The 23,980-nt window shown below is 39.5% G+C and overlaps 3 protein-coding genes across 3 annotated transcripts; 1 reads left to right on the top strand and 2 right to left on the bottom strand.

The window, feature by feature from the left end:
• Positions 1–2,137: 2,137 nt before the first annotated feature.
• LOC146633554 (myeloid-associated differentiation marker homolog) lies at positions 2,138–3,001 on the bottom strand. The gene has a single exon (XM_085352334.1). The coding sequence runs from the start codon at positions 2,999–3,001 to the stop codon at positions 2,138–2,140; it is 864 nt and encodes a 287-aa protein (XP_085208460.1).
• A 2,226-nt stretch (positions 3,002–5,227) lies between these two features.
• LOC146633553 (myeloid-associated differentiation marker-like) lies at positions 5,228–6,470 on the bottom strand. Its single transcript, XM_085352333.1, has 2 exons — positions 6,204–6,470; positions 5,228–5,788 (listed from the first exon to the last, which is right to left on the bottom strand). The coding sequence occupies exons 1-2, from the start codon at positions 6,468–6,470 to the stop codon at positions 5,228–5,230; spliced, it is 828 nt and encodes a 275-aa protein (XP_085208459.1).
• A 9,247-nt stretch (positions 6,471–15,717) lies between these two features.
• LOC146633552 (lipopolysaccharide-induced tumor necrosis factor-alpha factor homolog) lies at positions 15,718–21,031 on the top strand. The gene is made up of 5 exons (XM_085352331.1): positions 15,718–15,907; positions 18,987–19,245; positions 19,464–19,505; positions 20,566–20,710; positions 20,824–21,031. The coding sequence occupies exons 2-5, from the start codon at positions 19,008–19,010 to the stop codon at positions 20,927–20,929; spliced, it is 531 nt and encodes a 176-aa protein (XP_085208457.1). The 5' UTR covers positions 15,718–15,907; positions 18,987–19,007; the 3' UTR covers positions 20,930–21,031.
• The last annotated feature ends 2,949 nt before the right edge of the window (positions 21,032–23,980 follow it).

Genomic DNA, 23,980 nt, shown 5'->3' with positions numbered 1-23,980 from the left:
GCATTATGTTTTCTATGGTAGTTTTGTACTTTAATAATTGAACAGTTGCTTTATGTTATCAACAATTCTTTGTTCTCTTCCGTATTACTTTAGTATTCCAACTAAAAGTTAGAACTAGTTAATGATTACCACTAACTCTGCTGGTATTTAATGAGCAAACACACAGGGAGAAAGCGTTGGTTGATTTAACCACACTAAACGTAACACCTCTTTACATAGATGCTTTGAATAGTAAATACAGTCACAAAATACATTTTACTGCAACTTCTTTTAATAAGGAAGGCACATTTTGGATGTATTGTACAGTGTACTTTTTCATACCTCTTTTCCCCCCTGAAGTGGAAGAAACTCGTGAACTGTTGATCGTGAGTTGTCCATTCGGTAATCTAAATCAAAGCACACCTTACAGAATCCAATTTACTGTCACGTCTGGCATATATAGACGATTTACTTAAATGTGGTCTTTCCTTCTGACAGACTGACATGAGAAGAAAAGCTAAATTTCCATGCTTCACTTACTCTATTTGACCCAAGCTCACTCACACAGATTGGTATACCGGGCAGCACAATACTTTTGGGATTACATGTAAGATCTGGATGAAGCTGTTTTAAAAGAATTAACTGAGGTCCTACTTTTTGCTTCCTAGCTTTCCAGGCCTGCCCAGCACATCTCCAAAGAAGAAAGAAAGGGGGGAAAAAAAGAAAGAAAACACCTTCCAACAAATCCAACTTCATTTTCTTTTTTGGCTTTCCCACGTATCCCACCAAGGTCTGGAAATTTCTTGCCGTCTCACTGCTGTCTCTGCTTCATCTCCGCCTTTAGAAAAAAAAAAAGTCCCTGTATTTCTCTCATTTCTTCCAGCCCCATCTCAGTGACAGGTCTGTTTGCCTTTCAGTGTTTATATTTTCCTGTTTGTGCTGCACACTAAGGATTTTGGTTTTATTATATATTTATCTGCAACACTGGCTTGACATTTAGGGAACAAAATGTGGTCTTTATTATATAATTCAGGTGACCACACCCGAATAGCAGAAAGTCTGGGAACATGGAAACAGTTGTTATTAACTGGATCTAAAAGATGAACATACATGTCAATGTCACGCATTGGTTTGTAGATTACTATTGTTGAAACTAGGACACGTTCATTTTTAGGTAGTTCAGCACAAACAAAATGATACTAGACTTTTGCTTTCACTTTTCAATGCAGGATACTTGGTTCTACATGAAGGTAGCAATATCGACCTTCACCTTCGAAGGAGATACCGTTATCTAAATGTCGATCTGACTGTACTGGCATTTATATTGGCCAGTAAATGAAAATTAAAAAGTAACCAAGGGACTGGAGAAGCACTCATGCAGCACGAGTCTTCATGCCGAGAAGTTTGACCAGCAGAGGGCATTCAGTAACTTTCTTGTTGGCAACAGGAAAGTTGCCACAAACACAACAACCAGCTGACTGGCCAGAATGTAAACAAGTATATAAACTACAAACAGCAAATATGCAGTTATTGGCTGAAATCTGTTTACATTTATATCATCCAATGTTGGATATCAGACTTTTTAAATCAGCAGATATCGGTATCGGCCTAAACAAATAACATATCAGTCAGGCTTTACGCTAATACTCAAGAGTACATCAATAACATTTTGCTCTTGGCCTTCATTTTTTTTTTTGAAAAATAACCACCGTGTTTATTATACAGCGAAATGTCAACTGTCAAACTCTTCCTTTCATCAGAAAGTTGTGACACCGTCAAGTAAAAAGATGAATGTGAACACACCCACCTTTATTTGGCATATAATTTGACTACACGACGCAGCAGAGCTATAGATGACCTCAACATTATTACCTGTACTGTTCGATCACCTGAGGATCCAAAGTTCCACTCAGATATTTGTTTTGTTTTTAGATCTTACGACAGTGATACCACAGATCTAATCATTAACTGAGTATGTTTTGGTACTTTACATTTCTTTTATGCAGTTATTTAAGACAGCACTTTAGATTATAATAGACTATGTTGGATTCGTTATTTGGTCAGCAGCTGTATAACACAAGTTTATAAAAAATTGAAACACTTTTATAACCTTGTTCTATTAAGAGTGATGCAAACACAGAGCATGTTTTGTTTCATATTAGTCTTCACGATTCATGATGCAGAACACAAGACGTATGGAGTACACAGCGTCCAGGGTGTAAACAATAAAGTTAAAGATTGTCATGAAGGTGACCACCACCAGCTTATCCCAGGGACAGAAGTGACCACAGTTAGGGGGTCTTTGTTTGTTGTTAGAGAAACTGTAGAGTGGCCAGATCACCATAGCTGTCGTGTACATCACTGCTGCCAAAATGTTATAGACAATCACCACCATGTCGAAGGAGATCGGCAAGTAGGAGGTCAGCTGTGCGAGGGTGAGCAGGATTATGATGATGGAAAAGATAAAACACAAGGAATACACAGCCACACACCACTGGATTCCTGAATTACCAGTGTACTGGCCTTGATCCAGGGATACAAAGATGAGACAGGCAATGAAGGTCTCCAGCATCTTCATTATCCCCGGCAGCGTGGAGAGGAACCCGCTGGTTTCCCCACGAGGATAAAGGCGTGTTAAGACCACCTCACCTGCATATGTGGCGAAACAAACCCAGGAGACCACGGAGGCACCGATAGCACGGTGGCAGGTTTTGCAAGTGAAAAAAGTGGGGTAGATGATGGAGACGATCAGGCACATGACGCTCGCAAGCATTGCAAAGGCGGTAGTGAAGTCATCCCAGGCGAAAGGTACTTTGCTGTTGACGGTGGTGAACTCCAGGATGACAATCAGAAACGTGAAGAAGAAGCAGAAGCACCAAGTGAACATGCACCACGCCCAGTAGGAAGATGAATTAGCTCCTGCCGCTCCCGCCAGGCTAAAACACATGCAAGTGAGGATAGCTGCCATTATTCGCATGATCCCCACTGGCTGGGTAAGGGATCGGACATCTACATTCACCATGTCTGGACAGGATGAGTGTCTTTGACCTTAAAAAAAAAAAGTATTCTTTGGTTTTCCAAGTCAGTTTACTGTACTCAGTGTACAGCAAGCCTTTGACTTTGAAACCAGCTTAAATGATAGCAGCTAAAGATGTCCATGAAGGCAAAGACCAGAGCAGGTGTGTTCTTTGAAACAGAAACGCAAGTGGTGGTGCACATTCACTCAGAGCATCCTGGGCTTATCTGAGCTGTTTATGACCCCTGTTTCACGCCATTGATTGGATACTCATGAGCGTTATCATGTTAGCCTCGCAACCCACACTGGACTCTGGTCTTTGGCACAAACCCAGCTCAGTACAGCATAGTGATGGGGTGTAGGTCATATCCTAGAAACAAATGCGTTTTTTTCCTGTAGTTTTGTTGACTTGATTTATTGCTTCTGTGTAGTTAAAAGAGAGCAATTTGGGACACTAAGTTATGTTATTGAGCTTTTAAATTTTAGTGGGTGGCAGTGGTAAAATCCCTGGCTACTATCCTTGGGCAAGGCACTGAAGACACTGACCGGAGTTCCCTCCATGGTGCATCCGTGTGAGTGTTAGCGTGAAAGCTACAAAAGGTGCTATAGAATGAAGAGCTTGTACGAATGTGTGTGAAAAGTTGGATAAATGAGGGTTAGAATAGATAATAAGTACTGTTATATAAGTACTATTCCATTTACACTAACACATTGGACATCATATGATTCATTTCCTTAAACATTCATGGAATATTTAAAATGTAAGAAAACGTTAAACAAACCACAAAACAAAGAAGCAGAGAAAAGTGTACATTTATAAGAATACATTTAAAAGAACACACAATCACTACGGTACTTTAACACACATTAAATCTGCAGATGCAGAATGTGGATGTGACCCATGTGGTCTCTTCCTCTCCAGTTTTTCCATTTTGTAGCTTTTTCCTTTTTTAAAAAACAAAAAACAAAAACAAAAATCTCTCATTGCTCACAAAACTACATACTACTACATACAATCACTTTTCATAGTTGTTCCCATTTTTGTATGCGGGTTGCTGTACATGATGGGTGAAAGGTTACGCTTCAATATGCTAGTGGTTATCAGTTTTATTACTTATACTCTGATAAGCAAACTGGGCTAACCTTGAGCAACTGCTTTTATGGTTCGTATGGTCCGTTAAAAGAAAACTAAAATGGAAAAGTACTTATCCTGTACTCTCCCTTTAAGTAATAGATTTACTAAGGAAAATTTTTATTTTGTGACACTGAGTGAAGGTGTGCTTCATCTTTAAAAACTTTAAAATATTTATAAAAATAATGTTTTATTACTGTTTGGACAAAATCCAAATACAACCAGTTTAAACTGTGCATTTTTCACTGTTTACTGAAAGAATAACCAGAACCATTGTAGACTAATCAAACAGCAAAGTGGTTACTGATTATTGTTCCAACTGGCTTTAGAGCTTTGGATTGAATAAACAAACCTAAATAAACCTGTTCTGGCAGTAAACGTCCAGTAATTCTTTTCCTGTGTAAACACAAATGAGGAGCCGTTCGACAGCTCAGCTCATCATCAGCAGTTAAATCATTAGGACAAAACAAAGCAGCTTCTTTCTTTAACAGCTAAAGACAGCCTTTAAAAAAAAAACTACAACAAGAAAAAAACTTTCTTAAGTCTGCTCTTTTTTGTTCTCTTTCACTTACTCCATGCCCATAATCGAAAAAAGGGAGTGGAGTTGTTAGCTCGAAACCCATAGCTGTGTGTATTGCAGGATATGCACACTTGGACACACCTTTGCAAACATTCTCAAAGGGGAGTTCATTATTTAACCCTGAAACCATGAAAGTGGTATTTATTTAAGATTTACTTATCATACTTTATTACCGAGGTGCTAAAACAACCATATGGGTATGTAGGCTTGTTCAATAACGTTCAGTAACCACAATGACTGGATTTTAGTGTTCTTTATCAGGGTGAGATTTGTAAGAAACTACACTGAATGAGTTTCCTACTCGGTACTTTTACAGGCTCATGAACGTGAATAAAAAAAAAACGCTGAATCAACCACAGCTACGTTAACGCTTCAAAAAATGCAAAATCGTGTTAAAAAAAGCTACTCTAATTAATATGAAATCTGCAGTAAAAGAATGACATAAACCATCATAAAAATAACTATCATACAATCAATCAATCAATCAATCAAAGATAAGTTCAAGCTGACTTTTTGCAACCTATGTTCTGCTGACGAAGAAGACGAGCTTAAACGAGTAAACTGTATCCACAATGTAAGCAATGAGGTTCAAGCAGGTCATCACAGTAATGACTATGTAAAAATCATTGGTGCCTAAATTGTTCCTAAAGCTATAAAATGGCCAAATGACCACAGCTGTGAAGTACATCAGCACTGCCAGCACATTGCACACCGTCAAGACTTTGTCGAAGGGCGCAGGGAAGAGAGACAGCAGGCGGCCGATGGTAAAAATGATGACGAGGAGGGCAAAAATGAAGCAGATGGAGTAGACGGCAACGCACCACTGGAGTCCCGGGAAGATAGAGTAAACGGTCAAGTCCAAACAGATGAAGATGATGCAGGCCACAAAGGCCTCTAAAACCTTGAGGAGGCCTGGGACTGTGGAAAGGAATCCACTGATCTCACCAGGTTTGGCCCGAGTTAGCCCCACCTCACCGGCGTAGAGGATGAAGGCCAAGCAGGTCGTGACACTGGCACCAATACCTCTGCCGCAGCTAGAGCAGACGAAGAAATATGGATAGATCACAGCTGCTGTGAACATCTGTGTGGAAGAAAGGGTGGAATCTTTTTAAGATACTCAGAGTTGATTTTGACTGATTTCTAGTGTTTCACTCAGTTTAACAAGTTATAGATTATTGATAAAGCTGCAAAAAAAATAAAGCTCTACCATGGGACTTTTAAACTCATCATTTAGGGTGTTGATATGTCTATCTCTAAAAACATAGTAATCTGCCTCTTATTTTTCATGAAGTAGTTTAATTGTACTTAAAGTAGTTTGAGCCGTATGAAACCTTTAAATTTAAGTTCAGGTTAAAACACTTTTATTTTCTTTAGCAAAGTCTCAGTGGCAGTGATCATGAAGAAAGCTGGCTAGTCCTTCATACAACCTGCAGCAACAGCTATAGCAAGAACAGACAAATGACATTGGAGTTTAAAAAATAAAAATCGACACATACCATCAGGGTAGCCAACATGGCAAATGCAGCAGTGAAGTCATCCCAGGAGATGGGCAGCTTTGTATTTAGAGTTGTCAGTTCCAGGAGGAGCACGAGGAAGGTGATGCAGAAGCAGAAACACCAGCTGAACATGCACCAGGCCCAGAAGGACACAGAAATGTGGCCCAGTGATGCCACCAGGCTGAAGGAGATGCAGGTTAAGACCACTGCCAGTATCCTTAAAATGCCCACCGGCGCTGTGAGTGTCTTGAAGTCCACCGTAACCATGCTGACTGTAAGCCGTTAGACAGATTACAGCTGGATCTATTGTTAATTTAGCACCTCTTCTATTTTTCTCACTTCAAAATTATTATTATGCTATGTAGAAGCTGTTTGGTTTCTGTCTCAGCAGAAATGCTGTCGAATGTAACTGAAGGTATGTGGAAACTGCGGCCGCTCCCTCGTTGCCTCCCATCCAAAGCTGCAGAAATGTATGACATTCACATTTGCTTATCACTGTAGAGGGGTTGGTTTATTGACTAAGCTGTTAGGTATAACAGGAACTACACCTGCTGACACTCTCTAGTCACCCTATTGTTCATCCATTACGAATTCTAAATTAGTGGCATGTTCAGGCCTTAACAGCTTAAATATGTTAATATGTTACAAGAAGCTGAGGAAATGGTCCTTAGCAACATGGCATATTGTTTTATCTACAGATGTAAAGTAGGATTATTTCAAAGAAATATGAAAGAGTTGCTTTATATTGTGAAAAAATACTTCTGTTTATCTGAATAATTTTAAAAAAATCTGAGTTACTGCAAAGAAAACCAACATTCAAGATTTACTGCAAGTGCAGCAAGTAACTCTCAGCTGCTGACACAAACAAGCACCTTTGGCAATTCTTGCACAATTATTAATGCACGACACAAACCTTATTTTTGTGCAACTTATACAAATTATTTAACATTTTAACGTGGACAGTACTTATAGCCTGTGGATGCAGTCAGTGTTCAGTAATGTTGTTCATCGGTTAGTGAAGTCCCAGCTTGAAGCCTCGAGTTTTGCATCGGCATCTAAGGGTTTGGAAACAGAATGTTATGAATGGTCTGTACCAAAATCAGGAACAGAGGGACAGCACACTACAGTACAAAAAACCCACCCCCCCATAACACATGCAAGTCATTATCTAGCAACACTAAACAGGACCATAAGTTACTGAACAAACATCATGCTGCACCAGAAAAAGAACAGCAAGTAGAGACTGAGACCTCTTTCTACAATTGTTAGATAAATAACCCTTTAATGCCAAGTGCCCCTCTCCCCCTCCCCCCCACCACCTTTTAAAGCAATAAATTGCATTAACTTCTGGATATAGCAAATATAATACAAGTTAAAACTCATATATGCAGATTAATATTTAATCTCCCAATTTAAAAAAAGTGGCTAGTCAAGAAAATGTTAATTAAAAGAAAAAGAACTTCCTGTCAATTCAAGTTTTACAGGGTTAAAGTTTAAATTGTTTTAATAGGGTTTATGAAGTGAGCTTCAACACAGTCAAACTTATTTCTATTATCAACACAGTTTCCCCCTGTTGGCACTGAGAAAGAGCTTAAGCCAATTTCACATTAGCTTCATTTTTCAGAGCCAGAGAAAACATCCATCTTTATATACAGTCTATGGGTAAAACAGTGGAGACTTAAGTCTGTGAAGGTTCTCAGTCATCCAGGTCATCGTAGTCAGAGGAGCTTGCAAAGAAAAGCGTCTGGACTTCTTTAAGTTGCTTGAAGACGTTTCACCTCTCATCCGAGAAGCTTCTTCAGTTGTAAGGTCAAATGGTGGAGAGTCCCAGATTTAAACCTAGTGGGAGTAACCCCGCGCAGAGGGACAAAGGACCCCCTGATGATCCTCTACCTAATCACGTGAGCCAAGGTGTGAAACTGGGTGTGGGTCCCAATCAGCCAGGGTTTCGGGTGAGCTCATTGTGAAACCTGGCCCCACATTATCATGCGAATTCCTAAGGTCAGATGGCCCAGGATGTGAGTGGGCGTTAAGACGTCTGGGGAGGGAACTCAAAACTGGATTATAGATGGCAGACAGTTGGTGTTGTAAACCACCGCCTCTGTTCAAAGATGGTCGCTCACAGTGGACGTAGATGGCTTAAGTGGAGACTTAACTAATCCTATAAAACCTTAATTATTTAACTGATAACAAAAACGTTAGAAGCTGATGTTGCTTATTTTGATTATTTTTGTGCTTTTGAATTCATTTGTGCTGCTTATGAAGCTCACAAGCAACTCAGTTATCAGTAGAAATTAAGAAGGTAAATCACAACCAGGTATGGATAATTAGATGCCTGTATTATCTGATCTCCAGATAGAGCACCTCTATAAAAGCAGAGATTTTGTTGCTAGTCTGGAGCAATGCCATATCACAGACTTCTCTGGACTAAATAGATATGAAAGGGTTTCCAGGAAAAAGCCTCTTCTCTCTAAAAACAACATGGCAGCTCAGATTAAGTCTGTAAAGTTTTAAATGAACAAACCATAAAGATACTGGTACAATGTCCTTTGGACAGATGTGACCAAAGTGGAGATGTATAGCCATGCACAGCGAAACATTTGGAAAAAGCAAACATAGCATATCAGCACTACAGCAGCTCCTCATACCAGCTGTTAGGCACGGTGGTGGAGCGGTCATGATTTTGGCTTGTTTTGTGGCTAAAGAACCTGGGCAGCTTGCATTCATTGAGTTGTGAGGTCATCTACCAACAGTTAAAACTTGCCCATAATGCAACAGGGCAATGATCACAAGCACAGCAGCAAATCGACAACAAAATGTCTGAAAAAGGAAAGAATCAAGGTTCTGCAATGGTCGAGTCAAAGACGAGACCTCAGCCTGACTGAAATGCTGCGGTGGGACCTTCAGAGAGCCGTGCCTGCAAAATTCAACAAAGTTGTAACGAAGAGAGGGGCAAAGTTCCTCCATGTTGCGGGACACTAATTAGTCATACTGAAAGTGACTTAAATTTATTGCTGCTAAAGGTTGTTCTACAAGCTACTGGTTCATGGGGAGCTCAGGACTGCACAGAGTCCTGTGAAAAAACATGTTTTCACAGGATTGTAGATGAAAGATTTTATGGATCAACTTTTGTGTTGAAATAGTGCAGGATTGGCACAGAGCTATTATTTTAACTCTGACTCATCCCTTAAATATTTGGGAAAGTGTTCTGAATACTACATAATCCCATCGATTCAGTTCTCACTCCCTTATAATAATCTATTACAACAACTATACTTTATAACTAAGGTTACAGAGTATTTCACTTTACATGGGACAGCACTGTTTTATGATTTTACCCCCCACTGATCATCCTGAGACACTGCTCCAAATTTCCATTGGCTCTAGTTTAAAAAAGTCAACACATACAACTCTCACAAGAAATGTGTGGCTGAGAGAGAGATCCCTACTGATGACAGAACAGAACAGAGGCTACAATAACAGCTAATCGTTTTATCAGATACTGGAGCACACATTTAAAACAAATATCACATAACAACATAATAACAAACTTTAGCTTTGATTTTTGCATTAAACAATCAGTGTGTAAACTGGTCCCTCACACGATTGATATTAAACTTATAACTTACAAACTTCATTTGTTTATTTTAATGCCAGATATGTGAAAAGATGACCTCTTACTCTTGTAATGCGCACCAGACAGAATCCTGGCCCCACAATAAGCATCTTAGAAATGGGAGAAATGCTGAATACAAAGTTTATTCCTCTAAAAATAGAGGAAATAGAGCAATAGAAAACTATTTGAAATAAAAATAATTATATAATAATATGGAATTGTGCTGATAAGAGAGACTTTCCAAGCATGGCCACTTAGGCCCCAACAGGAAAGATAACTTGACTTCTTTGTCTTTATCAGGTCACTTTTGCTTAAAATTGCATACGCAGTAGTACAAGCTACTATGAACGCTGATTAAACTGAGACCTGAACTTGGCCTACATCCTTAAACCTGCGGCTTTTCCAATGCACAGCCGGAGTACTTTAGCGACAGCAAAAAAAGTGTGATTGTTTAAAAATGGATGTGGAAGCAACCCTGTGACTTGAGTGTATTTATCATTGTTCTCAATAAAAAAAAAATCCCCCCAAAACCAGAACTCTGAATGACAGAGTAACTGAGCTAAAGACGACATCTGCACAAAATGATACATACACACCCAAATACATTACTCCAAGTAAACAGTTTCTCATTCACAGTTAGCCTACCCAGACTGCAGGAAGTTTCAGTCTGAGATGACAGCTCACAGCATGACAATAGAACAAAAACCAATGAAAATGAAGGCCAAACATGTAGCAACAAGAATGATCGCTGGGTCAAGTTAGGTCGCAGCATTCCCACTATTCACCACTTATCATTGAAAAGCACCCAGGGGTACGGTCATAGGCCACAAAGTCCTCAAATGTTCTCAAAATGGAAAAAGACACAAATCACTGGGGATTTTGTTAAATGTTAGTTTCTAGAGATGTTGGAGGAAACAATATCAAGCTCTGTGAAACTGTGTCAGTGTGGCTTTTGAAAAATGTGCAGCTTAAACCAATCACTGCCAGCCATGTACCAAGCGCAGGCAAATAAACCCCAACACCCACCCACTGTGTGTTTGTATTAGACGTGTGAGTGAGGGGAAGGAAGAGGAACCACAAGCTCATTTGTTCTTAGAACAGAAACAAACACTTATGCTTGCCGTCCATTGAGTCCCATGGTTGGGCCTGAGTTCTGAGATCACAAACGTGGACACAAATCTGTGCAAACGTTCCCTGGGAGTTGCCTCCTGCCCTGCTCTGCTGTTGATGGATGCTGTAATCCTAAATTAACCTTGGTGTCAAGAGTGTTTGTCTGAATATATACTTAAGTAAAGGAACACCACATTATTTTTCTAATTTTGTTTGACATATTTTCCATTTCTGTTTTTTGTATGTATGAAAGTATTTGGACTGTAATTGATCTTACTTTGTTTAAAACTGGAGCAATTTCCATCTGTAGCTCAATTTGATGACTAAACCTTTCCAACACTGTTTTATGATCTGTACACTATAATATTTTAATAGAGCTCTTATCTGCTTTTTTACCTGGGGAGATAAGTTAGTATTGTGAAAATATGCACTGAATGAAGTAACATAGTGGTTTACACATTCACCTAAAAAGAAAAAGATCACTGATTTAACCCCAGGGTGAGACATAAATACCTTCTGGGTTGAATCTGATGAAGAAAAGAAAATCACATTTAGTGAACAGGTTCACTTTGCAAGACTTCCTGTGTGATTATGACAGACACTATGAATCAGTTGTTGCAACATGGGTGGAAGTCAGAGGGGTTAAATTCACTTTTCCCTCAGAATAATATATACTATGCCCTAACTTTCAGTAAGTAAATTAAAATAAAATAAAGTAAAACAAGGCATTATTTTTTTGTCTTTATTTTCAATCACAAACAAGCTGCAGCTACTTGCTCATTGTTAAACTGTCCAGGATTTGATTTCAGTGCAAAAATGTGAAACACTTGCCACATTCAGTAGTGATGTGCGGATCGATCCTGAAATATCGATTCCTCTGATACCAGTCATTTACATATCGATATTTTAATGTGAGAATTGATTCTAGAACATACAGTGGCTTGTAAAAGTATTCGGCCCCCTTGAACTTTTCCACATTTTGTCACATTACAGCCACAAACATGAATCAATTTTATTGGAATTCCACGTGAAAGACCAACACAAAGTGGTGTACACGTGAGAAGTGGAACGAAAATCATACATGATTCCAAACATTTTTTACAAATAAATAACTGAAAAGTGGGGTGTGCTTAATTATTCAGCCCCCTGAGTCAATACTTTGTAGAACCACCTTTTGCTGCAATTACAGCTGCCAGTCTTTTAGGGCAGTGGTCCCCAACCCCCGGGCCTCGGACTGGTACCGGTCCGTGAGTCGTTTGGTACCGGGCCGCGAGAGTTGAGGCTCAGGTGTGAAATGTATGGTTTTCAGGGTTTTTATCGGTTTTGAGCGTTATTTTGTTATCGTTTTTATCGTTAACTCGGTATTCCTGGGTCTTTTCACGTGTGTTATGAATAAATCTTCTTTTTTATGGTACCGGTACTAGTTTTATTTTGTTGTATTTATCCGCGACACCTTAAAGGCCGGTCCGTGAAAATATTGTCGGGCATGAACCGGTCCGTGGCGCGAAAAAGGTTGGAGACCGCTGTTTTAGGGTATGTCTCTACCAGCTTTGCACGGAGACTGAAATCCTTGCCCATTCTTCTTTGCAAAACAGCTCCAGCTCAGTCAGATTAGACGGACAGTGTTTGTGAACAGCAGTTGTCAGATCTTGCCACAGATTCTCGATTGGATTTAGATCTGGACTTTCTAACACATGGATATGTTTTGTTTTAAACCATCCCACTGTTGCCCTGGCTTTACGTTTAGGGTCGTTGTCCTGCTGGAAGGTGAACCTCGGCCCCAGTCTCAAGTCTTTTGCAGACTCCAAGAGGTTTTCTTCCAAGAGTGCCCTGTATTTAGCTCCATCCATCTTCCCATTAACTCTGACCAGCTTCCCTTTCCCTGCTGAAGAGAAGCACCCCCAGGGCATGATGCTGCCACCACCATGTTTGACAGTGGGGATGGTGTGTTCAGAGTGATGTGCAGTGTTAGTTTTCCACCACACATAGCGTTTTGCATTTTGGCCAAAAAGTTCCATTTTGGTCTCATCTGACCAGAGCACCTTCTTCCACATGTTTGCTGTGTCCCCCACATGGCTTGTGGCAAACTGCAAACGGGACTTCTTATGGTTTTCTGTTAACAATGGCTTTCTTCTTGCCACTCTTCCATAAAGGCCAACTTTGTGCAGTGCACGACTAATAGTTGTCCTATGGACAGATTCCCCCACCTGAGCTGCAGATCTCTGCAGCTCATCCAGAGTCACCATGGGCCTCTTGGCTGCATGTCTGATCAGCGCTCTCCTTGTTCGGCCTGTGAGTTTAGGTGGACGGCCTTGTCTTGGTAGGTTTACAGTTGTGCCATACTCCTTCCATTTCTGAATGATCGCTTGAACAGTGCTCCGTGGGATGTTCAAGGCTTGGGAAATCTTTTTTTTGTGTCATGTATAATTTTCGTTCCACTTCTCACGTGTACACCACTTTGTGTTGGTCTTTCACGTGGAACTCCAATAAAATTGATTCATATTTGTGGCTGTAATGTGACAAAATGTGGAAAAGTTCAAGGGGGGTGAATACTTTTGCAAGCCACTGTACACAGTGGGAAGAACCTATTTCATTCGGATTGTCTACATTAGAAGGAACTACTACTACTAGTCATGTGCGAAATACGGCTGTATAAATGTGTCGCAGCCTCTGGCGTGCGCACTCAGAACAATGACTGAGCGTAACTGGAGTTATGTGCGTATTTTACATCCACAGACGTGGTTTGCAAGAAAGTGAGGTGTTGTGGCAACACCACAAATTTGTCAAACACCTCAGAGTAAATCATATCACAGAATATTACGAGCGTATGTTGAGGCGAACTGAAGAGGAGGAGTGGACAGAGACAGGTGCTGCTAGGGTGAGACAAACGTCTCTCACGGAGTCCTTTAGTGCTGCAGGCAGGCAAGGAGTTCAAATAGTGCACAAATTCAAGTTTTTTATTTCTATATGATGAATTCTGCATTATTAAGTGATAAGAACAAGTAATCTGATGTCCTGTAATCATTATGACGCTATAATTTGAGATACAATAAATAAAATAAGTTTTTGTACAAAGTATCGGTATCGGATCAGTATCGTCGATACCACCCTGAATTTTACTTGGTATCGGATCGGAAAGGAAATTAGTGGTGTTGCACATCACTAACATTCAGACCAGTAGCGCTAGATTAGATTGTCCTATACATGTCTGGCTCCTCGCACTTTTTTTCTTTTTTTAAAAAAGCAAATGTTTACTCCTTTGTTACTTTATGAATATATATTTGTATGACCATTGTAAATGGATCATATGTAAATGTGAGCTTGAAAGCTTGGCTGTCTCTATGTGTTAGCCCTGTAACAGACTGGTGCCCTGTGCAGGGTGTACCCCGCCTTTTACTCTCCAACAGCTAGGATAGGTTCCAGCTCACCTGTGGCCCTGAGTAATGAAGGAAATGAATGGATGGACTTCAAGATTAGTATATAATACAGTCTACAGTATGCAAACCTTTGTTTATGGTCAATGAACAATCATTGTTCTGCTTAAAGCAATCTAGTGCTGTCTGATGGCACGAAACAGGAACATTTCTTATATTAAAGCCTGATATCACACTAGTTTTAAGCCTGGAATTGATTCCCAAGAAATACCAATCTATGTTGCAATTACCGGATGCTTGAGATACTCTTTGTGTGCTGGCGCACTCTCCAGTCTGAAGGATGCTTGAACTGCTCCCTAAGTTTAGAGGAAATAAAAAACAGTGTTGCAACACTGGAATTACGCTGACCTCTAGTGGTCATAAATTGAAAGCAGACACTGGTCAGGCCGGCTGCACTCATACTCGGACACTGCAGTGTCTTCCAGAAGTGATGAGTAATGGTATTGTAACAGTCCCGTGAACCTCTCAGTGTCCTTTCCTGAATATCGCAAGACCTTGGTGTGTCAAAGTGATGTGTTTAGAGGGCAAATGGAAGCAATCACAAAAATGTGGAAGTAAACGTACAACACTCATGCAGGAAATGAGAAACAAATATTCATGTAAAAGCACGTAGCACCTGAGAGGAAAGTGGATATATAATAGAATAGCAGGCATTTATATAGCTGCTATTCTATTATTCAGTACAACATTATTTCTTGTATTGTAAATCTGGTTGAGCACATTTTTGTCAGCACATTCAAACTGTTTTGGAAGACTGAGAATGTCCTTACGAAATTCAGTTTTCTCATTGTGCTTCTAAAGAGCAAGGCTGGATGTGAAAGAAAATATGGCCACATAAGTTTTCATTTACTGAGTTCACTGAGGAAGTCAAAACCACAGGAAACCACAGATGTAGGCAAAAAAAAACAAGAATACAGAAACCAAAAGCTGTACCATGCATTGATTGGTTTACACTACCAAAGTCTAAGAAAATAACAAAACAAAAACGGTTCACATGAAAATAAATCTTGTTTCTTGATCTCCAGATGTTAAGTGAGATGATTCATGCTGTTATCGGACTCTATGCGTGCGTAGTTTTTTTAAACACGTAGGCAGGGATGTAGACACAGGCTAAAACTGATAAGACGAATTGTGGTAAACAAGGAACACTTCATTCTCAGCAGCGGGACACACTCTCCCTGTCTTTTCATATTTGTGCTCACATATATCTTATGGCTGTGCTTTTTATGGGTTGTTTAAACAATAACTGAGTGAACAGGGAAATGCTTTTCTTCATTTCTTCTTCTTCTGACACACCCAGTTACATATGAGGGGAGGAGGGAGCGAACGGGGAAACAGAGAGTGAAGACTAACAGATCCACAGCTCAAAAGCCTTTCAAAGCTGACTGAGGAAATACGCTTCTTCTCCGTTGGTTTACAAGATTTTGTAGCAGTCGTGTCCATCGGTACTCTGTATGGACCTTCCTGTTGTGGTTTTACTGTGTTTCCCCTTCAGGCACTGACAGAGAGCTCCAGGAAAAAACTTTTTTTTGGTGAGATAAGAGGTAAGTTAATGTTGTTTTACGTTTGCTGTCAAATAAGGATGAGTTTCTTCCTGGTTCATAGTTAGACTGCCTGTTTTTTTATGTACTTTTGTAGAACAGAAATGGAAAAAAAGGTATTTCTTCTGTAGTTATGCTTCATAGCTTCATCAACACTAACGCTTATTCAGAAAGAACATTCAAACAAAACTGGATGAGGTGCACAGGGTGTGCTCAGGGGAATGACAGCGCCTCATTAGTTTATGTGGTTTGTAGCTCTCTGTAATTGATTTAGGATGGATTTAGAGCAAGATACAGAAAGGCTTGGTTGGACTGACTGGGCCTCTTTCCTACCACACTGACCAGCCCACGGTACACAATGTAGGCTCTGTATTATAAAAAGAGACTAAGACCAGTAATCTGTAGTCAATGTACAACAGGACTCAAACTGAGTAAAGTGCATTCAAACCAGATTGCATCATGTCTCACAAACTAAGTAAATGTGTTACACAGTAGCATAGCTTCGTTATTGTTACTTTCCTGTTTGGTACTTCAGTTCATTTCAGCTCTGTGTAGATGTGGATTAAGATTTAATTTTTAAAATACAAAACACTGTCAAAGTTAAAACCACAAAAAACAACAACAACAACAAAAAACCCCCACACCAACTATATGAGCAACCCGTCTTAGTTGAGTTTTTTTCATAGTATTTTATATAAAATTGTAACATTCAGGAAGAACATTTTTGGAGCCACTTTACTTGAGCCCTTGAATAACACTTAGTAAATATTACTTTTTTATCATTAAGGTATTTGCTTATGTTGGAGAGAGTATTTCTTTGTTATTAGTACTTCAGATGACTGCGCTATATATACAGTGCTATGGAAAAGTATTTACCCACTTCCTGATTTCTTATTTTTGTGCATATTTGTCACATTTACATGTTTCAGATCATTAAACACATTTTAATATTAGACAGATATAACTTTTAAAGTAATGACTTTGTTTATAAAGGGAATAAAGTTCTTCAAAACTACCTGCGCCTGTATGAATAAGCTGTCTGATGATGTGAAATAGGCTAAAACCCCTCAAAAAGCAACACATCGTGCCATGAAACAGTCATCTTTCGGTCTGGGTTACAAAGCAATTTCTAAGGCTTGAAGACTTTGGAACCATTTTCCACAAACGGAGAAAACTTGGAACAGTGGTGAACCTTCCCAGGAGTGGTTGAGTGCATTGAAGACTCATCCAGGAGGTCACAAAATAACCTAGCACAGCATCTAAAGAACTGCTGGTCTCACTCAGCTCAGTTAAAGTCAGAGTTCATGATTCAACAATAAGAAAGAGATAGGGTAAAAATGACACCCATGGGAGAGTTCAAGGAGAAAACCTCTCCTGACCAAAAAGAACATGAAGTCTCGTCTCAGATTTGCCAAGAAACATGTTGATGATCCTCGAGACTTATGGGAAATATCATATTTCACACTAAGAGTCAAACTTGTTGGTGGTAGTGTGGTGGTGTGAGGCTGTTTTTCTGCATCAGAAGGACTTGCTGTAATTGATGGAAACACGAATTCTGCTCTCTACCAGAAAATCCTAAAGGAGAATTTCCAGTTCAGCTCATAGGCTGAAGCTCTAGACAATAAAGATTATTGCCCAGTCTAGTCAAAGTCCAGACTTTGTTGAGTTGAGATCCTTTGGTGTGGCCTAAACAGGCTATTCATTTTAGAAACCTTCCAATGAGGCTAAATTAAAACAATTGTGCTTAGAAGAGTGGGCCAAAATTTCTCCACAGTGCTGTAAAAGACTCAGTTCAGGTTATCTCAAATGCTTGATTGCAGTTCCTGCTGCCAAGGGCGGCACAACCATTTGTTAGGTTAATGGGGCAGTTACTTTTCATACAGAACCACAATTTTACTTAATCTTTTTTTCAGGAGTTACTATGATAAGTTTCAACTAGAGATGGACCGATCCGATATTACGTATCGGTCCGATACTGACCTACGTTACTGGATCGGATATCGGAGAGAAATAAAGAATGTAATCCGATCCTTTAAATATCAAAAAAGCACCTCACAAAACTTGCAACACTGGCGTGACTCAGCTCATAACCGTAGCACGTGGGAGCAGTGTGCTCACGTGATAGAGGCTGTGTGTATTTGTAGCCTCACTACCAAACCAGCATTTCATCTCCGAGGAAGTGATCCCAGAGAGAAGTAGAGCAAGTGTGTAAGTTCATCTCTGAATGTTTGTAAAGCATTCCCGCGTTAAGCTTAACAACGATATATGGAGCGACTGCCTCTTCTCTCTCCCTCCCCTTCCTGCTGCTACCTCACTCATGAAACTGATCAATGATCAGCTGATCGGCTTTTCTGTCGCAAGTTCGTCTCTCTTGCTTGTTTTTGGCCCACTTCGTGCCAGAAAGAGGAAACCAGCGGCTGAACAACAGCAGCACGCTTAACCTTGATAAGCTGTAGTTCGAATTTATTTAATATTACTTTCTACACCAGGATCCTTTTCTACGTAGCTGACGGCTGGTAACTGTGCAGGGGCGGATCTAGCATTATATTAAATATTAAATATTTATAATATAAACTGCAGAAAAACTACACCCCCCCCCCCCCCCCCCCCGCCCCCAAAAGAGTGTGAATCTTGGATTTCTGTCTACGTATCTAAGCCACTGCAATTGTGTTGAGTTGAGTTGAATACTTGTGGTTACAGATTGGAGGGCCTCTTAACATATTTTTTGTGCTACACTGGGTAATGAGCTCAGTATCTGAGCAATAGTCAGATACTAACCTCATAAACCATTAGAAGGATGTCAACCACTGGAAATATTTATGTGATGCTGTGGTTAGCTTTTAAAAAGCTTTAGCTCACACCAACATCTGCTAATGTTTCCTCTGAAACCATATAACTGGTTGTCACACACAAACCTTTGAATAAACAAATGCAATTAATATTTTGCCTCCTGTTTGCATTGGACAAAGCAAATTACAAGTTCCTCGTCACTCATTGAAAGTGACACAAATCTCAAATACTGTGTTGCAGTGCCAGAAAACTTAGATCAATACGTCTTAAGTTTTTATTTGTACTTATTCAGTTTCAGTTTACATTTCTGAAGATGGAAAAAGGATATCCACCACAGGAATCAGCTCCACCTTACCCCGGCCCACCCTTGGACTATGGACAAGGAATGCCTCAGCCAGGAACGTATCCTCAGCCAGGGACGTATCCTCAGCCAGGGACGTATCCTCAACCAGGGACGTATCCTCAACCAGGGACGTACCCTCAACCAGGGACATGCCCTCAACCAGGGATGTACCCTCAGCCAGCACCTTCTCCTCCAGGATATCAGCCAGGTCTGTGTCTGCACTCACAAATTATTCCTGCTTTTTATACCAAAATATTCTAATAAACCTTTGTTGTTATGTGTTTGCTTAAATACACAAATGAAAGAGATTAAAGATTAAAGAGATAAATTATAGAGTGACAGTTCTCTTCAAACAGTATAGTAAAGTACTTATTTACGTATGTATATTCGTCCCTGTTGTGATGACTTGTGTACTTTGTTTAACAGGCGGTGTTTTTGCTCCTGCACCGGGTGCACCTGTCACAACAGGTGAGGCAACCTGATCCTGTAAAGTACACCTACGTGTCTTTGTATGATTTCTCAGAACTCTTGCATGCAAATATGCATCATGGGAAAATAAAAACATTAAAAGGTTAAAGTGTAACTTCTCACAGCTGTTAAAAAGCTGTTAAAAAAATGAATGTGCATCTGCTCCAGCGTGTAAAGTGAACAGAGCTGCCTCTGTAGACACTGGCTGAAATTCTTGGTCTCATATCAAACTGATCTGAAGAATAGGCTTGTTTGTAGCCTCTCTACAGGGAAAAGCAATTGTTCAGAGTTCACCCCATGTGCAGTCACATCCTGAGTCCTGCCTTTTGAAATAGATGCATAAGAATTCACTCCAAAGCCACATTTGTGTGTTAAACACATGTAAAACATTAACTATGTCACAGTTGTACAGTTATATACTACTACTAATACCAGTAGTCTTCTACTTCTAGACTATATTACTGGTCTATGCTGTGCTGGACATCTGCTACTAGAAACCTTAGTGCTTGAATGGCTCATTACTTTAAAATACAAGACAACAGAAAGGCTTTGAAAAAAAAGCCCCTTTCCACCCACAACTTACTACTGCAACCACTACTGCTTGCTACTTGCACCCTCCAGTGGTGATGTCGAGTCTTAGCTGTTGATACAAGGCAAGGATGGGGAACACATTTCCACTGACTTAAGTAATGCAAGTGAAGGGTCACACACTTGACGAATGATTTGAAACCACACTGGGTTTGGTTATAGTTAAGTAATAGGAGCAGGCCAGCTGCAGGAAGTTGGCTTGAGATCAATCAACATAAGGTGGCTCCTTATGGAAGTTTTGAGGGTTGTTTGGTTTTCCTTTGCAGGAGAGTTCTGGTCATCAGCCTGCATCTTGCAAATGTCTGCTGCAAGATGCAACAGACATGAGATCCTCACTGCCAGTTTGATAGTCAGTTTAAAGCCAGTCTATGAAGCTCGACTGTGCTTTGAATTTTAAAATGGAAACAAAGGTTAATAGAAATAATAGGAATAAACACCTTTATTCTGTGTTTTACACATTTCTGTTCCTCAGTGACTAACATTGTAGTAACACCGAGGCTACAAGATGTTCCTGGACAAACTGTGTGTCCTCACTGCCACCAGGCAGTGATCACCAGGACACAACACACCCCGGGCCTGCTGACGTGGGCTATTTGTGGAGGCCTCGTCTTCTTTGGGTAAATACAACCATTTAGGTAGAGGATTTTCAAGCTAAAACTCTAAAAGAGCTGAGACACATATTTGATCTTAAGAAAACCTTAACATTACAAGTGCTTTTTTCCACCTACAGGTGCTTTCTTTGCTGCTGTATCCCATTCTGCGTTGATTCCTGTCAAGATGTGGAGCACCACTGTTCATCCTGTGGCAGAGTCATCTACGTTTATAAGCGAATGTGAATCTTTTGATGACTCTTACCCATTTGACTATGACAGAAATCAGTGGAAGATTTGTAAATCAAGAGATTCAAGCCAAACAACATACCAATAAATACTTTTATCAGGTGCATGTTGTAGTTATGAGTTTTTCTCCTTTGCTCAGATGTGAATCTGGGCAGTTGCTCATGCTGTAATTCTGTATTATTTTGAGATAAATAAATATTGAGTTTATACACCAGATACATTTGTAACATTACAAATACAAAAATTAAATCTGTAAATACTAATAGATTATATTTTTTTCATAAACTTCTTTGTATGTTTTTATCATATAATTTTATGCCACTGATTACACGATATTTTATATGTATCATCTTTATTGTTTGTTTTCTCTTAGTATACCTAGTTTTGTATTGCAATACTTCTAATGCGCTTTGAATTACTTAGACACCCAAACTCTTAAACTTATTTCCAAATTATTTCTGTGTAACCAGCAAAACTCGGACAATAAAGGAATATCCTTGGAATATTGTTTTGTGGTAATTAAATGCACAGATAAATGAGTGTGGTTAGGAGGCTAATTTTATCATTGATCTGATGTTGGAATCATCCTGAAAAAACAACATGATTTTGTTTTGTTTGACTGCGGTTTGACTGTGTGATTAAGTGTCTGTCTGACACATAACACACACGATTAATGAATAAACAAACAGATTAACTAATTAACTGATTTTCAATTTTGCACTTTAGTTTGAAGGTATGTTAAATTTTTTAATTAACTTGTGAGAAAAGGGCTAGGGTTACAAAGCCAAGGAATTTTCATTTTGATTATTTGTTTTTTGTTGTTCTTCATGTAGTTCTTCAGCTTCTGACATATTTTTTTAAATGTTTATCCCCATGTCATCAACAAGCTTCTGGAATAATTCTGCTAATTTGACCAGAATTGGAGGAGTTCAGATAAACTTGTTCGTTTCTAAAAAGGTTGGCTTAGGTCGGGGCTTTGGGAAGAACATTCCAGAAGTTTAATGTCAGCCTTTTTTATCCATTTCAAAAACAATGTTGGCTTGTGTCTGGGATCAATGTCCTTGGAAGATCCAAGTTTCAACTGTTGATTTGAGGTGAAGTTGAGGTTGTCTTCCTTCTTTGTTAATCAATCTACTTTGTCTTCAATCTACAATGTATCACTACCACAGGCAGCAAAAAGCCTGAGCATGATGCTACCACCGCTGTGTTTGACAAACACTGTGGTAAACTTGTCCATGTGGGCAGCTGCAAATTTAAGTCGAGCTTGCAGTTATCAGTTTTTGTCTTGTTTTGTAAAGTCATTAAAGTAATTAATAACTTAAAAAATTCAAAGGTTTGTTATGTACAATCATTCCACCCCAGAGAAAACACCAGCTAGAACCATCTGAAGTAGTTCTAGTGGTAATATGAGCATTGCGAGCTGTAAGTCCTCCAATGGCTCCAGTAGATTCCAGGTACAACACTGGAGGTCTCTGTCCAGAAGAGTGCAGTCACAGAATAGCTAAGATACTGTGCAGAAATGTAGGGAGCTTAAGGTCGACACACACACACACACACACACACACACACACACACACAAAACCTTGTGAAAGTTTTAGATATAATCCCACGGCATGCTGGATGCTGTAGAGAGAGAATCCCAGGGTGTGTTGTGACAACATGTAAAGCACATGGAGGAAGATAAGGGAAAATACATTTTAAATAAAATGTGACATGAAAATAGAAAATCTTTCTGTGTAGTTGTCAACAAAAAAAGAGCAGCTCAAACATTTATTTTAGAGAGAAGCAAAAGGCATACACAGCTGAGTAGTTTCCCCTGGTACATTGTTTGAGGTAAGGAGGCTGAAAAATGTTCAGTACAACTTCCTGTTTTTTTCTTGAGCTTAATTAGTTTTAATTAATTAATTTTTATGACATTGAAACCATCTATAATGGTTGTAACTAGTTACTTCTCTTTAGTGTTGCATGTTTTTCTGCCTGGAGATGAGGGTTAGTAGCATTAGTTGGTCTACATGTTGTGGAGATGTTGCCAGCGGCCCTTTTCAAAAAGAATATTTGTGCCTATGTAGGTGTAGGTGCTGTAATATTGTGCTTTGTTGTAGCTATGGGAGGACAGAGCTCTCAACCTGATGACTCCTTGTCTTCTAAGAGTAAGACGTTTAAAACGGAGAATCAAGTTTAAGCTTTACAAAAACAACTGGGAAACATTGCACAGTTAATGTTCTTTATGTATTTTGTTAGATTTAGAAAATGAATGGCGGAAACTAGAATGAAGATGAATGTGTGCTGATGTTCAGTGTTTGCTTTTTGGCTTCATGGACTAAAACTACAAATGATTACCTTCTGCAATCAGTCACCATTACCCTTGTTCTGAACTGCGTCTGTACTGTAACTATAAAGTATCTGCATCACTAGCTTATTTGGCTTTAACACCGCAAATGTTCTTCCACAAATAGAAAAGAGAATGATCTACAGTACATAAATACATACCAGCCTCATAACAGTGAGATCCAGTATCTCAGAATTCTTCTTTATGGACCCACTGGTTCTGGAAAGTCCAGCCTCATCAACTCGGTTGATGATGCTTTACGAGGCAGAACGATCAGCCGAGCTCTGGCCAACGCAGCTCCTCAGGAAAACTTCCCGAAAACAGTACGTGCCAGTTTTGAACCAAGTTTGTATTTCATGCGCTGTAAGTGTTTAGCTAAGCTGTGATGAAACTAGTCAGCATATGGGTTTCTCTATCAGCCTTGCTATCAGTAATAAGCAATGACTTTGCACAGTATAGGTGCTCAAATGTCATCCTAACAGATTTATTATCAACTGTATCATTGCAGACCTCACCCAGCCTATCAGAGCCTTCTCCCCTGTCATCAATCTACACTGTGCTAGAGACTAAAGGGAAATATGTTAAAAAAAAAAGTGAGGAGGCAGTATTATTATTATTATTATTATTATTATTGTTGTTGTTGTTGTTGTTGTTATTATTGTAACTTCATTTATATGGCACTTTTCAAAACAGAATTACAGGTGCTTAACAGTTCAAAT

Source organism: Diplotaxodon limnothrissa, linkage group LG4, assembly GCF_057381915.1.
Source record: "Diplotaxodon limnothrissa isolate DT_005_m linkage group LG4, D_limnothrissa_male_GT1.1, whole genome shotgun sequence".
In the NCBI taxonomy this organism is placed as follows: domain Eukaryota; kingdom Metazoa; phylum Chordata; class Actinopteri; order Cichliformes; family Cichlidae; genus Diplotaxodon; species Diplotaxodon limnothrissa.
Note: the sequence above shows the minus strand (reverse complement) of the source record. Positions and strands in the feature narration are given on the sequence as shown.